The 16,215-nt window shown below is 46.5% G+C and overlaps 1 protein-coding gene across 4 annotated transcripts in view; it reads right to left on the reverse strand.

Annotated features, from left to right (window-relative positions):
- Positions 1–1,048: 1,048 nt before the first annotated feature.
- The window catches only part of CHRDL1 (chordin like 1), a 115,486-nt gene continuing 100,319 nt past the window's right edge, over positions 1,049–16,215 (reverse strand). For 2 of the 4 annotated variants that reach the window (XM_033408818.2, XM_033408817.2), the window contains exons 9-12: positions 15,639–15,833; positions 8,872–9,039; positions 6,536–6,625; positions 1,049–3,432 (exon numbers count right to left, since the gene is read on the reverse strand). In XM_033408818.2, the coding sequence (XP_033264709.1) occupies positions 3,302–3,432; positions 6,536–6,625; positions 8,872–9,039; positions 15,639–15,833 (584 nt within the window). In that variant the 3' untranslated portion in view covers positions 1,049–3,301. Of the gene's footprint in view, positions 3,433–6,535; positions 6,626–8,871; positions 9,040–15,623; positions 15,834–16,215 lie in introns of all 4 variants that reach the window. The other 2 variants (XM_012537348.3, XM_004281537.3) reach the window with 1 other exon arrangement.

Raw genomic sequence — 16,215 nt, forward strand, 5'->3', positions numbered from 1 at the left:
ACCAAAGGCTAAAAAGCTGTCCAGGCTGTGGGTCAGGAATTGAGTTTCCAGGGCTCCTCATGGGGGCGTGGCTCCTCATGGGGGCGTGGTTTCTCATGTAACCCACACAGCAGGCTCACCCTCCTTTCCCATCACCTTCCACCTGTTCCTCTCTATTGGACCCCTCCCTGCAGTATTCACACATGGCCAAATATCTCCCATATTTAAGACAAAAACTTGCCTTTGACCTCATATCCTTCTCCAGCTACTTCCATCACCTTTTCTCTCCACTCTCCGTAATTGAGCATCTCTAAATTGTGACCTTGAGCTGCTGTCTCCAATTCCTCATCTCCCCACTCATTTCTGGCCTCTGCTCCTCTCACTTCTCCAATATTTCACCACCAATGACTTCTGTGTTGCTAACACCAAGGCGTCCTTTTCCGTCCTTACATTGTTTGACACTGCAGCTCTCATATCTTGGCTTCTGTGATAGCAGAGATTTAGCTGGGGTTAGGGGTCTGAGGGACTTTAGTTTGGATCAACATATGCGACAACACTTTTACCCTGCTCCCTAGGCAAATGTGCCACTGAGCAGCGACCCAAAGTGAGGCCCTCTTGAAGGCCAAGTCAACGGCCTTCTGTCCCCAAGCTCTTAAAGTCTTAACCTAATTAGAAGCCATAAATCAATGGCTGTTTTCAGTGCCATGCCAGTTTTGAACATCCACGGTCATGAATGAATGCTCACTACGCACAAGACAGTGGTCTAATCACCTCACACGAACCGACCAAATTCAATCTCACTGCAAGATTGAACGCAAAGGGCGACAGTGCTACTGTTATCCCCATTTTATAGTTGGGAAGACTGACACAACTGCTAAGTGCAGAGCTGGGATTAAAAACCAAGGTCGGCTGACCGCAAAGTTCTCACTCCTAACCACAAGGTGGTAGTGTGAGAGGGGCGTCAAGCTGAGTGTGCAAAAGCCGGGCCTGCCCCTCACCTGTTACCCAGTCCAAGGTCAGTACTGCCCAGACTCAATCACTCACACAACACTCCTGGACAGGATTTTTCCAAATTAAGTTCTTTATTAATTTAAAAATCCAGAAATACAGTGACTACATAAATAAGTACCATATTTAGGTACATGTCCTGTGAGAAGAGTGAAAGGGTAATACTGGTATGTTACTCTTGTTTACATGAGTTAACTAGAAAATGGCTATAACTGCTAAATGGTGCTTATGGGCGTTGTTGTTCCGAGTGTTTATGGTATAAATAAATACACAAGAACCACATCCATTCCTCTCTACTAACTGCAGGCGGCTGGGCCTCTTCTCTCTCGGTCCTACTCTGTACGCAACACTGAACACTGGAGGGATTCTACGTTGGCCTCACACAGCGCCCCAGCTCCTGCTTCACACAGCTTGGCAAAGGTGTGTCCCAGGGCCTGGGGGAAGGAAGGAGTCTATCTAGGGAAGCTCCCTGGGTGTTCCCTTAAGGTTGAGCTTTCAGAGAACACCTGGGTGGGAAGGCTTTGCGGTGAGTCATCCGCAAGGGGAAATCACTGCTTTGCTTCAGGATCCGGTGACTCGTTTCCACACTACGGGGATATTGCCACCCCTGGGAGGGAGGCCTCAGCTACTTAATCACGCCCCCAACCCCCTCCTCCACCAATAATGCTCTGTGGCCTTTCAGCCCTGGATGTCCTCCTTCCTTCCCTCCCCCCCCACCCCCGCCCCAGGAGAATGTGTCTAAGAGGCTCGTCCCCTGAAGGCCTGACCACCAGGCCCCTGCGTCTCTTTTATGAGAATAGACTCCTTTATGCCAGCTTGCCATAAAGACTGGACCTTTTACATTTTTCCCTATTGGTGTCAAATAAGGAAAAAAATGTTCCTCTTACCTATGGTCACAAAGTAGGAAACATGGGCCTTCTCGGTCCTTAATATTTAAGTACTCACTAGAGTTCATCCATGCCCCTTCAGAGGAGATAAATCTAGAAGGCAGGCTTGAGATCCCTGCTGTGGAGAATGTATAGTTTTCCCACAAAGATGATTCTAGAGCCAGGCCTCAGAATGGATCATCTGGGCTCTGGTATTAGGCTGCAAAGAGACATTTTCGGAGCAGCCTTCTCTGGGATCCACGACTCAGATCCATGGTTGGTGCATGAGAGGAGAATGGTAGGAAGGTTTAGATCATTATCAGCATCCCCATTTCCCCAAATAAGCAATAATTCTCCTAACTGAAGCTCCTAAGGACAGAACCCCTTTGCCAAGTAAAAACCAACTCCCATAAATGGAGAAGAAGGGAAACCACCCTCTTAAGAAGCTTCTAGAATTTTATCATCTAACCGAAATCTGTGGACTAGAGAACTATGACTTCAAGAGACTAAGCGAGGATCGAGCTGTTAATTGGTGAGTTTTGTTGACTTGAAAACATACAGCTGGCCTTGCTGACTTCTATCAACTCCTCTCTTCAATAACTATTTTGTCTTATATGGATTCAGTTTCTGAAAAGTTTACCCAATTCTAACTTCTTTATGGAGGCCCCATAGGTTCAGGGAGAAAAGAGAAGTGTGTCATTATGGAAAAGTTCTTTCCCACCTCAAAGTGAAGGCAGCCGGGAAATGGTGTTCCTGCTCTTTCCCAGGGTTGATGCCATCAACAACCATACCACAGACCCAAGGGCACAGGCTTCTGTTCACAATTCCTTATTCATCCTCCAGGGTACCAACCGCCTCCAAGATACTTGAGAGCCAGGCAAGGGAAAGAAGGGGAGAGTCTACACTGGCCTTGCCTCCGAATGAAGGCTGTAGTTCACTGTGCGTGCGTGTGTGCGTGCGTGTGTGTGTACCTGTGTGTGTGAAGATGGGGAGTTAATTTTTTTAAAACACAAGACATTCTAAAATTTGAAGAGCAGAATTTCATACAAATATTTTCTCTGTACTAAAAAACTCCTACTAAGCAATTCCCTTCTCTTTCTTTCACCGGAATAACTTTCTAGATAGAAACCCGGGGGTCTTGTTTACTCTTTAACCCGTAAAGAAATGTGAAATGCGATTCTCCCAGAAACTAGAGCAGGGTTGCGGCGGCGTTCTAGCCCTCTTCCTACCACAGAGAATTCAAGACTCTTCTAGTCTCTTTGGAGGAGACGTTTAAGGGCTGACACACCACTCCAATAAAGGAGCAAGTTATGCTGTGCATGGCGTGAATAACTGACTGCATTTGAGTTTGGGGTTTTAGGGCACTGTTGATTTAAGCAAAGTAAGCCTGCAGTCCAGCCGCAGCTTGAGTTTTCTTGCTTTACTCTATCCAATACTGTCTGTCTCATCTAACAGTGGCCCTTTTCAGACCTTTCCAGGTACAAAACTTTGACCAAATCTTCAAGCTCCGTTCGGCACACACGACTTGAACACATCTGGCTGATCTGGGCTTCTCCTTCAGTGAAGATCTTCCACTGGCCTAAAAGGCAAACACAGAGTGGCCCAGAGACGTGAGAGGAGGGCAGAGCCAATGAGGTGTAGAACCGATATACCCCACCCTTCCCCACGCACTCACGGACCTGCCAGGGGAGCTGGAAGATGAGCATCACGTGATTTCAGCAAAATAGCCCCTGAAACACTTTTCTGGGGACAGGTACAGAAAATGGGCCACGGAGTCTTCATTTCAACACACAACATTTGTAAGAATCCCAAGAAGAATACAGAACTGCCTCCTCAGGAGTAAAACCTAAGTATTGGGTTGGCCAAAAAGTTTGTTCGGGTTTTCGTAAGATGTCACAGAAAAACCCAAACAAACTTTTTCCGCCAACCCAGTATTGTTCTTGGGATTTTTACAGTTGACTTAGCATTTGCGAATTGCTCCGCTATCAGGTCGTTAGCTATTAGGTGGCTCACTTGGCAGCAGGTCAAATAAGGCACTTTGGAGACCAGTACTTCGTGCATTACTGGGGCTTTGCTTACTCTTTGAGGCCCGAATATTAGTTTGGGTTGCTTGATTATTTACTGCTCTTTTCCCTATTCCTGCCGCCCTCTGTTAAAAACCGCTCCCCTCTGCTTTGTCTTATGCGCACACGCTGGCCTCACACCACCTTCAGCAGCCCTTCCAGCCTCCTATGGCTCCGCAGAGAGTTCCAGCCTCACATCCGCCACGTGATCCCTCTCTGCTCTGGTTGAACACGGCCGCATCCCTTCCGTTCCTTGTCATCCCTGCTCCTGTCCCCCTCCACTCCCTGTTGTCTCTTCCCCTGCCCCCGGAACTGTCCATACTTCCAGCGTGTCCTCACCAACTTCTCTATTCCCCCTCCTGCCATGCTAACTGAGCAAGCGGTTTTGACTGCACACCCGTGCTGAGCTCTGGAAACCACCTGATGTCTCTGGACCATCCCTTTCTAACTTGCCTGGTCCCTCAGCGGTAAGATCATCCTTCCCCAGCTATCATCTGGCTCTGTCGAATAGCGTTCCTAACAAAATGTCTACCCTGGATGCCCTCTTCAGCCTTTTCAATCCTGTGCTCATGGTGCTGCAACCTGGAGAATTCTGCGAGTCCAAGGTCGGCGAGCGCCTCTTAATCCAGAACCGTTGTTGAACCTCTTTTCTTTCTCTCGCCACAGAAGCCCACGCCCCACTTCCTTACGGCCTCCATTTCTCTGCTCCTTTCTCCCTTGGATTCTTCACTTTTCCCTATTCTCTTGGATTCGATGGGAAAGGAGAGATGGGTCGGGCAAGGAAGCAGCTTCTACCAAAGCCCTACGGTGTGCCAGGATCTGACAGGCACACTATATACAGGAGTCAGGCTTGCTCTGCTCTGTCCCCAGGTGACCCTGCGGGATCATCTCATTACCTACGTCCTTCAGAGGCACACATCATCTACCTCCATTATGCACCCTAAATCCTAACTGTGACAGGAAGACTTTGTTTAAATCATCTTTCAAGTGCCCCAGTGCCTAGCACAGTGCCTGGCCCACAGTATGAACAAATATATGTTCTTTGAAATTAATTGGTAATTTCAAGTCACATTATTGATCCTATAGACTCTGCCTTTTTATTCCTTACAAGAACTTCCAGCTCCTCCATTTGAATTCTCCTACTGTCCAGTTGTCTACCTGTCTCCTGCAGAATGAACAATTGACCTCATCGACGCTATGTCCAGCTGCCTATTGGACAATGCTGCTCATATGGACTTCAAGCATCTTAATCTAAACGTGTTCCAAGTAAAACTCATTTTTGTCACCAATGCCTGCTCATTCTCCAGAGTTTCCCACTGGTGAATGGCGTTACTATTCACCCAGTCCATAAAGTTGTTAATATTGGAGCCATTCTAAACTCATTTCTCTCTTTGATCCTGATCGTGACGGTTTAACCTCAGCCCCTCACAGGGACCCCTCCTCCCCTGTCTAACCGACTTAATACAGTCTAACAGCTTCCTGTTAGACTATCACCAGCTCTCTCACTAAAAGCCCACCTGCCACTGCATCCAGCAAGTACCACTTTCTAAAAAACAGATCTGAATGCATCGTTCGCTTGCTAAAACCCCCCACTGGGGTTCTCCGGTCTGGAGACCAAGTTCAACTTCTCAGCATGGCATACTGGGCTCTCTAGAATATGGCTTCTCAAAGTAGGTGCTTAATAAATGCATCTGACAGCCGAGAGACATCTTTCCAAAGCCCCATTTTGACGCCACTATACTGTGTGCAAGTTTGCAGCAAGCACCCATGCTCCTTCCGGGCCCTCTAACTACTTCCTACCTCCAACTCTTCTCAGATTTCTGTGCACCCTACGTGGCCTTTGTAATTCTTCCTCACCCACACCCACCCACCCACCTCCACATTTCTTGTTTGCTCCTGTCAAGTCTTCTCTTAGGCTGTACCTTCTCCCTAGACTGATTTCCTGACCTGTTGCCCAGTCACACCCTTCTCTTTCAAAACCCACCTCCTCCCTGAAGCCTTCCCCGACTAAGCCCACCTGGCTCTCATCTCATTGTTCTTTGCAGATTCCCCTGAGCACTTAGGTATTTAACTCTTCAGAAGTATACTAATTCATAATGAAGGCATTTTCATGTTCTGTCTCGCCCATTAGAATTCCCTGTGGATAGAAATTCTGTGCCTTTTATTCCTTCAGAAGTGCTTACCCCCCACCCCCGCCACGCAGTGCCTAGCAGGATCTAGTCCCAGGCTCCATCTAGCGTAGAAAGTGGGAGAGCCGCAAGTATGCTTGAGTGTCTGAGTGCTTTTAAAGAAACACGACCAACCGGGGCAGTTCCAAACAGTCAAACAGAGCTTTGATACAACACAAGAATCGATATGCAGTCATCTCTCTTTCTCTCTCATCCCCACCACTGAGGACATAGCCTTCCAGATGTGAAGTCTCCACAGATAGACCAGACCTCCCACCCTCTTGAGACTCTGGGTTTAGTCACCCACAGGAGAGAGAGAGAATATCCTCTAATGCTGACATGGACCATTGCTCCTGTTCAGTGAGAGCACGGCGGGTACTTTATTTGGGGCTATGTGACATTGAAAACTGGATGTGTTTTCCAGGGAGGAGTAAAGAGAGTCACGACTTACTCAGGGTTGTCCTGGTCACCAGCTTGAAGTGATGGAGCTCCTCAAACATCCTCTTGGAGATCTTCTCAATATGGAAGTGCTGGAGGATGCCTGGGGCCAAGCACAAAGTGGGGCAGGTGGTCAGGTGCTCTCTATCTGGAACCCCTTTTTCTGCTTGGGCTGAGCATATCATCTCACTACTGGGGCTTAGGAGTCTCGAGCGGGGCTGTGTAATGTGCTTAACCAGGAACTTGGACGGCTCGAGGGTTATAATTGACTCCATTTGTTTCCTTGGCTCACTGACCTCCCCCCTGGTTCTCTAGAGGACAGAGATAAGGGAGACAGAGCTGCTGACCGTGGGACCCGCTCCTGGGGAAAGCCACAGAGAATCAAGCATGGATGCTGGATGGAGTTTCTGCAGCCAAAGGCAGTATTAGACATTCTGCCCTTGCCCCTGGTCTGGGTAGACTATGTCCCTGCCAAGCCACCGGGCTACCCTCCTGGCTCGGCAGCGAGAACCAGCAGTGGGTCTTGCAGACAGGTTGTGCAAATGGAGACGCCATCCTTATTCCTGAACTCACCAGAAAGCATATTTTCCTTTGGGAAACAGTCACAGCTCCTTTCACTTTCCCTTATAAAAATGGGCAGAGTGAAAATAAGGGGGCTCCCACAGTCTCAACCTTGCCTTGAATAGCTTTTATCAGAATAACACGTGAACAACTGAAAACTGCCACTTAAATAATCCTCAAGAGGTCTACAAGGAGCAACGGACATGGAGCCTGGGTTTTTCTCTATCCACTATGCACAGATCTTGATTACCCAGTGCTGTGAACAAGAGCTTACTCAGAGGCGACACTAGCAAGTTGAAAAGCGTCCATGCATTTCTGTGAGGCGAGAGATGTGGGGCGATGGAGGCATAGTGAGGTCACCGCTAGGGAAGCCAACAGAACAGTGCTTAGTCCTGGTGACCAGTTACAGAGGAGTTAGGGAGTTAGGGATGGCAAATCAACATTCCTAGGTCTAGAGCAAAAACAAACAGGGATGAGCCTCATATGTGAGTTCTAGCATATTTTTAAAGGGGTAGAGAGGAACTTGTTCTTTTGAGAAAGAAAGAAGGGAGAGAAGAAAGGCCCACAAAATACTAGAGCAGTTGTTTCTCAAAGGATGGGTCCAAGTGCCACCTGTATCAGCATCACCTTGCTATTTGTTAGAAACACAAATGTTTAGACCCTACCGGAGGCTGACTGAATTCACACTTCTTGGATGGGGCCAGGTAACTGTTTGTTTGTTTTTTTTTAAATAAATTTATTTATTTATTTATCTTGGTTGCGTTGGGTCTTCATTGCTGTGCGCGGGCTTTCTCTAGTTGCGGTGAGCGGGGGCTACTCTTTGTTGCAGTGCGCGGGCTTCTCATTGTGGTGGCTTCTCTTGTAGCGGAGCACGGGCTCCAGGCGCGCGGGCTTCAGTAGTTGTGGCACAGCGGGCTCTAGAGCGCAGGTTCAGTAGTTGTGGCGCACGGGCTTAGTTGCTCCATGGCATGTGGGATCCTCCCGGACCAGGGATCGAACCCATGTCCCCTGCATTGGCAGGCAGATTCTTAACCACTGTGCCACCAGGGAAGTCCCGGTAACTGTGTTTTAAACCAGCTCCTTGTGTGATGCTGAAACTTACTCAAGTTCGAGCACTCTCGAGCCTTATGCGGGAGCCAATTGAAAAAGGATGTGCGTTATTTCCCAATTCCTAGAAAACTTGACCAGACTAGATCAGCCCTAGTCTCGTAGCTATGGGATGGTGTGAATAGCTGCAGGGATGATGGTTTAAATTTGTCTTACTGCAGAGTCCCCAGCATGGTTCGAGAGACTCAGCTGTGCACTGAATGATTGCATTTTCCTGTTTGTTGAGCTTCCTCTGGGAAACAATGGTAGACTACAGTTTGGGAGTTTAAAACCCTGGGTGTACATCAGAATCACCTGCGGAGCTTTCCGAACAAACTCTGAAGCCCAAGCCCCACCTGGCCAATTAGTCAGACCCTCTGCAGGTAGGCTCAGGGATTTGGTATTTAAAAACCTTCCCAGACGATTCTGGTGTGCAGCCAGGGTTAAGAAGCACTCCTCCAGCCTTGGTTGTGTGAGAAAGACAACAAAACCCAACAGTCAATACTTACTTTTTAGCCCAGGTCCTGGTTAAAGCTAAAGGCCACAACAGCAACGGTGGGAGTCATATGTTAGTTTCTAAGCAATCGGGAAATCTTCTGACCCAGAGGAACAGGTTGAAGCAAAATGAAGGTGAGTCTTCCATTCCTTCCCTGTGTCCCCCTTACAAAAATATTGACAAGAAATTAATGTCGTCTGGCTCACCCTTTCGAATGGTCCAAACGTGGACCTCTACCTGAGGCGGTCTCTCTGTCTCCAGTGCTATTTTTCTGGTGGTCTCCCCATCCTCCATGAACACAGACTCATACACGGGCATGGTTTCTTCTCCACAAAAGTAGCCTTTGCTGTCAAAGCTTTGGCCAGGAAGTTCTTCTGGAATCAGGAAGCAAGTAGAGATTTGTCATGGTTTTCCAAAACTAGGAGCGGACCTCTGTATTTATGCATCTCTTTGTTCATAGCACCACACAAGCATCAAAAGTGGACAATCTACAAGAACATTCCTACAGAGATAGAAATCCCACCCATAGTTCACTGGCTCAGCTGAGGCTGCCCCTGTAACAGCCACGAAATCACAAAGAAGCACATGACTTTTAAGTCCGCGTGATGACAGAACACTGGCCCCAAAGCTACACTGGATCCACCACCACCGCATGAGAAGTGGATCTTCACAAAGAGGAAGAATGTGACGAGGTACAAATCTGCTGGGCGCTTAAGGGAACACAGCATTTTCGATGCTGGGTCAGGATGATGGTTGGGCTAGCTCAGTGTTGCCAACAGAGACCCAAGGAATGGGCTGACAGAACGCCTCGGTTAGCTTCCCTGACGTCAATTAGGCATACTTAGAAAACATTTATGACGCTCATTTATGTGCATATACTTGCCCAAAGGATCTATCCAAATTGGCTTGACATTTCTGAACGCTCTTTGATTTGTTTGTAAGCGGAATGCTAATACCGGATCAACACCAGTGCCAAAACCTAGACGTCAGATTAGTCATGTGTATGCTATGCCAAATGAACGGGTGGAAGACACAAAAAAATTGGTCAATCCCTCAACTATGGATCATTTAAAGTATAAACTAACTTGTTGGATTTCAGCTTCCAGGCATAAAGGTACCAGCCCCCTCTTACTCCCCATTCTGCTCCACCCTCCCCTTTCCTCAGCCCGCTACTGAAAGAAGTTTCCCTTGGTTGGTTATCCGTGACTTAACTTGCTTTGCTGGCCTTGTCATCAGCACCCTCTTCAGCTGTGCACTTAAAGTGTAACACTCAAATCGGGAACAACAAAGACAAGCTGAGGACACCCTGAAAAATTCGGAATATGCGCAGAAGCCGTCTGTAAGCACATCTGATGAAAGCGGTGGGTGTTGAGTGCTTTGGGCCCGTGACTCTAATTAGGGGGACTCATTGTTAGCCAATCAGAGGCACTTGGACTAGAGGTTGTAATCAAATGGCTATTGTGTGTCAGCTATTGCTGACCTGATTAGCTCTCCCATCCCCACCACCATTTTGGCACTGGAAGGACAAAATCCTGGTCCTCTCTGGACGATTCCAGGTTGGATTACTCAATTCGTAGATTATCCTAGAGTCAAGCTTTCTTTCTTCTTGTGTCTTTCTTTTTAGTTACTTAATTACTCGGTGGGCTGGTCTTTGTTGGCGATGCATTAGGTGATGAAAGGACTTGCACGAGCACTTTTCAGCAGGTGGAGGGGGGAGGAGGTCATGGAGCATAAAGGAACCTCTATGTATTTAATTACCACCTTTAGAATGAGAGCCGAGTTCCTGTGTTAAATCTTGCCCACCAGCTTAATACTAGCTATAGCTATCATAGCCATATGAAATCCATGATGGCACTGGAAGTACCTATCGTACACTACAAGTTCTCCCAGTGTCCTGAAGAGTTATCCTGCCCCACCACCCCTCCCCTCCAAGAACTTAATTTACTCACCAGAAGGGATCTATAAACAACAAGATCCATTAGTGACTCATCCCTGGCTGGCGCATGAAAATATTAAGAGTAAATAAACAGAGCGTGTCTTTCGAACTACCTACTCGGCAACCTCTTCATTCCACATCGTCCACTTCAAGGTGCTTCCTGATCACTGCACGTGACCTACTTTCATTTCCTTCTGGGGAAGTATGCCATACCTGAAGTAATTTCTGGGCATTCCCACTTCCCACGAGAATGTTCCTGCCCTGAGCCCTCCAGAACTAAGAAATTGAGAAACCACTCCATATGGAAGTGGGGATGACTGATGCGGGAGATGTAATATCCCAGCCCAGGAAACAAACTTGAAGTCTTACCAGGGGCTTTTTATGCTGTAACCCAAAAGGAGTGTGTCATTACGGGAATTCCAGGTATATTGGGGTGGTATGGTGGGGTGGAGAGGTGAGTTGGGGAACCTTCAGGGAGTAGAAGTCCTACACAACCCTGCAGATGGCCACTGACACATGAAGCAAGGCCAGCCTCCACCAGAGCAAAGATGAGAGAGAGAGAGAGAGAGAGAGAGAGAGAGAGAGAGAGAGAGAGAGGGAGGGAGGGAGGGAGGGAGGGAGGGAGAGAGGGAGGGAGGGAGAGAGGGAGGGAGAGAGAGAGAGAGGTGAAACTCACATCCTTTATTTTGGCCTTAGTTTGTTACTGGGGGGCCTGCAATCATTTGTTCTAATGAAACTTTTGGCTGGATCATCAGTGAATTTTATTTGTCTCTTTTCCCTTCTCAACGTGAATAACTGAATTTACCGTTCTTTTTTCTGTCGATCTTCTCCTCTCACTCCTTTATTCCTTTTCCTCTGTGTCCTGTGTCATTTTCTAAGAGGCTGAGAATGTCATGATCTTCCCTTTCTCACCCCTTCACATCACTCAGAACTCTACTCAAACATCGTTCTTCAGAGAAGCCAACCCTGACCAGCCTTTTGAAAGCACTTCACCCTGCCTGTGCCATTCACTATCGCCTGATCCTGTCTGTTTTTTCTTCTCAGTACTCATCACCACTGAAAATTACCTTATCGGTTTGTGTTCATTGCCTTTCCTCTCCCACTAGAACGTAAAGAGCATTACCGGCAAGTAGCCTGAGTCTGTCTGCTTTATCTCCCTATTCTCAACACCTACAACAGTGTCTTGCACACAGAAGGCACATAACATGTGTTTCCAGGTTGCATGCTGCGCGAACAAGTGCATGCCCCTTGAGGATCTGAAGTTGCTGAGTACCCGGGCCTCCGTGGATAGCGACTCTTGTAAGGCAACGTGACTATTGGGAGACTTTCAATTTGCAGACATCCACGTGTGGCTTGCTGAGGGCAGGTGACAGAATGGGACAGACACTCTCTCCTTCCATGTTGCCCAGTAAGTCCTCTATATCTACACGTCTGAGCAGCACGGGAAAGCAGGAAAAGCCACTCTTCCAGAGAAACACATTGTCAATGATTGTTGAAAATTTAGAAAATACAGATAAACAAAAAAGATACCCATCATTCAGTCACCCAAAGATGGCCACTGTTACATTTTGCCATGTGCCCTTCCAGTCTTTTTTTTTTTTGGCTAAGCATATTATCAACGTTTTCTCTATTAAAGAGAAGAAAACTGAGGTGTATGAAGTGAAGTGACTTGCCCAGAGTCACAGAAATAGATAATAAAACCAAGGTTTGGAACCCAGGTCACTTCCAGCCCATTGTTTTTTCCAGGCCAGCAGAAAATGTTGACTGATTTAAAAAAAAAAAAAGGCAAATCAGTTACTTAAGTGTTGGTTTTGACACACGAGCTTGAGAAAAATACAGTCTGTAGTATTGGGGTGACAGAGTACTGGATTGATGATCAAACATTCTAGCCCTGGCTCTGCCACTGGTTTTCTGTGTGACCTAGATCATAATATACATATTGTTTTCTAGCTTGAAGATTTTGTACTTAACAGATATATTCCAAGTATGTTTCTGTGCCATTAAATCTTGTTCTATAGTGATTTTTAATGGCTATATAATATGCCACAGTACAGATATACCATCATTTATTTAACCATTTCCATACTGGTAGACTTTCAGTTTGTTTCCAATAATTCACTATTGTAAACAGCACTGCAGCAAAAATCCTTGTTTGTACGTCTCTGTATGTCTCTGATCACTTTCTTTGGATTTCCAGGAGTAGAACTGCTTAGCCAAAGAGTAGGATCATAAAGGTTTTAATAAACGCCACCACCTGAAAGGGCAATGCCTGTCCTGTGTACTGTGCCCACACCTTTTTGATTCCTTCACTCTTATCTGAATCACGTACAGCCATACAATCCTAACCACACAAAGAAATGGGATGTGGTCTGAAGGTGTGAGATTCAAATTGGAATATTATATAGTGGGAGGGTAAACTACCTGGGTAGTTTAGGTAACTATTAGTTTGTGTATGAAATTATCTTGTTGTATTACTTTTATGATGATAGGCATTAGACCCTTGACAGGAGAGAAAATTGTGCTGGTAGAACTACTTCCAAGTGACACTAAAAGGCCTGGGGATCCAGTGAGGTGGCAGACTTGGAAGTTACAATAGGTCATCATGGCTGGGTGGCTGCCATGTTCATACCCTCAGAATGTGCTCTCTCCGTGCCCCTAGTGAGTACATTTCCTCAACAATTTTAATGCCTCAATTCTCCACTCCATATCAGATAGCTCCTGTCCGTCCTACCCACACTCTGCCCCTACTCTGGAAGACGAAGCTTGTTACATTAAGAAAGATTTTGTTTGTGCCATAAATCAGTGCTTCTCAAACTTTAATGTGCATTGCACTCACCTGGGGGACCTTGTTAAAATGCAGATTCTGATGCGGCAGGTCTGGGGTGGGACCTGAGAGTCTGGTTTTCTCACCAGCTCCCAGGTGCTGCCGGTCCATAAACCACACTTTGATTAGCAAAACCATGAACTACCCTGGGCCTACAGCAGTGGTTCCCAAACTTGTCTGCAAATTAATATTATGTGGGGATCTTCTAAAATAGGCCACAACTCAAATCAATTAAATCATAATCTCTGGGGATGAGACACAGGTTATTTTTTTTTTTTTTTAGTTTTAAGAGTTTATTTGAGCAAAAATTGGTTCAAACTGGGCAGCATCTAGTCTAACAGATAGAAAGGAGCTCCAAGGAGCTGTACAAAATGAAAGACTTTTACAGGCAGAAGCAAACAGGAACAAGGAAGTTATATTTGGAAAAAAAGTGGATTGGTTATCGCCAGGGCGCTTTCCTTTAAGGGATGGCATGGGTCTATCAGGCAGGCGACCTCACTAGTGCTGATCAGGTGACTCCTGATTGATTGGTGGAGGATTTCATTTCTGGGAGAGTGAAAATTAATTGTCTCGATTTGGTGACATGGGGCTTAGCAAAATTGACTCCATGTTGGGCCTGTTGTCTTGTTTTTAGCAGAAGAGACCACCTGGTCCTCGTTTCCATCCTCTGTCCATCCTGGCATCCTTCCACACTGCCCTCTGGTCCTTGGTGGTCCAGCCACACTGACGGCCTACTCATCCCCGGGCCTGTCTAGTCCTCAGTTGTTGGTCCAAGAGACACAGGTATTTTTAGAAGCTCTCCGGGGGATTCCAATGTGCAGAGAAGTTTGGGAACCATTGGCCTACATGAAGATGCTCAAAATACATATATACTGAATACACTGACGAAGTTCGTGTCTGTCTGCTACTCATGAGGAATTGCCTAAATTGAATAAATGATTTAGCTCTCTGCCTACACTTAAAAAGATTTGTTTTTTTAAAAAAAGATTTATTTATTTGGTTGTCCCGGGTCTTAGATGTGGCACACGGGATCTAGTTCCCTGACTAGGGATCGAACCCAGGGCCCCTGCCTTGGGAGCGTGGAGTCTTAACCACTGGACCACCAGGGCAGTCCCTAAAAACATTTGGTTTTTCATCTGTGTTTACAACAGTGCTTTGCAGGTAGATATAAGAAATGATAAACTCATGTGCCTGGAAGTGATTAATTCATTCAGTCCTTGAATGTTAGCGCTGGAAAGACCCTAAGAAATCTACTCTAACCCTCTCGTTTTGCAGAGAAGGAAACTGAGGCTCAGAGAGGTGAAGTGACTTGTTCTAGGTCACACAGGAAACCAGTGGCAGAGCCAGGGCTAGAATGCTTAATTATCAAGCCAGTACTCTGTCACCCCAATACTACGGACTGTATTTTTCTCTAGCTCGTGTGTCAAAACCAACATTTAAGTAACTGATTTGTCTTTTTTTTTTTTTATCAGTCAACATTTTCTGCTGGCCTGGAAAAAACAATGGGCTGGAAGTGACCTGGGTTCCAAACCTTGGTTTTATTATCTATTTCTGTGACTCTGGGCAAGTCACTTCACTTTATACACCTCCGTTTTCTTGTCTTTAATAGAGAAATGATAATATCATTATAGCATTTTAGAATTGGAAGGAAGCTTACATATCAACTATTCCAAACTTTTCATTGTATAGATGAGGATGATGCAGCCTAGAGAAAATCTGGCACATTTCCAAGGTCACCCAGCAAGTTAGTTATTAGGACCAGAACCCACTCTCCTTCCACTATGCCTCACCTGTCTCTAGTCCTGTCTGAAAGAGAAAACGAAGGTGATTGTGCTTTGATGAGTTAAACGGTGATATAAACAAAGGGTGCTATTGTCCTTCCTAATAATCACGATAACCTAATTTCTCTACTATTCAGAAAAGCAAGGCTTAAGTTCGGCCCTTAGGGCTACGTGGGACCAAAGGTGTGGTAGACACAAGCAAATCCCCAGCCTGTTTCTGAGAAGTCACTTTCTTCCAAGCAACCATCTTATCAGCCCTTCAAGAGAGGAGGGAACGTAGATTGTTGTCAGTTATTAGAACTATTACCATTACAATTATATGGCAGGTTGTGGTTATGTTTCTGATACTCAAAGAACATTGAGAATGACTATGTGGGGATCTCAGTCAACCAACGGCAGGGCTTCCAACCAACGCACCTTTTGCCTTTTTACCTGGACACACCTTGCAGCACTTTCCATCTATTTTTTGAGGATACTTGCAGGGGTATCGACTGGGGCAGTGGATTTTCTTGCACTCTTGCTTGGTGACATTACAGGTGCACAGCACACACTCCACAATGCCAAATGCCCGGAGGTTTGGGTGCCAGGACTCGCCGTGGGAATAGGTCTTTCCATTGGAAACACACACTGGAAGAGAACACAGGACTGGAAATTAAAGGCTAGGGAGCGGAAATGGGCCCCGGTGCTCAGAGCCCAAGCCCTGAACCCCTTAAGACATCAAGCATCCTTTGTTCTTGTTGTGCCCGTGGAGGTGTGTTTACAGAGCAGCCTCTGTAACCGAAAAACAGCTTGTGCCTTGCTCTCCTGTCGGCAACTATTCAGGATCTTCAGCAGAGGCCCCACAAGGGCCTGACACATAGTAGGCCATCAAATAGTATGTTTTAAATGGAGGAATGAATGGATGCATGAAAGCAGAGTGCTAGCTGTCCAGGGTGTCTGAGAAGGAACCTCTGCTAGAATGTAGTGTTCAGACCTGTAGTTCCATAGAGGATTGGGACGGCCCAAGTGG

The sequence above is a fragment of the Orcinus orca genome, chromosome X (assembly GCF_937001465.1).
Source record: "Orcinus orca chromosome X, mOrcOrc1.1, whole genome shotgun sequence".
NCBI classification, from domain to species: Eukaryota; Metazoa; Chordata; class Mammalia; order Artiodactyla; family Delphinidae; genus Orcinus; species Orcinus orca.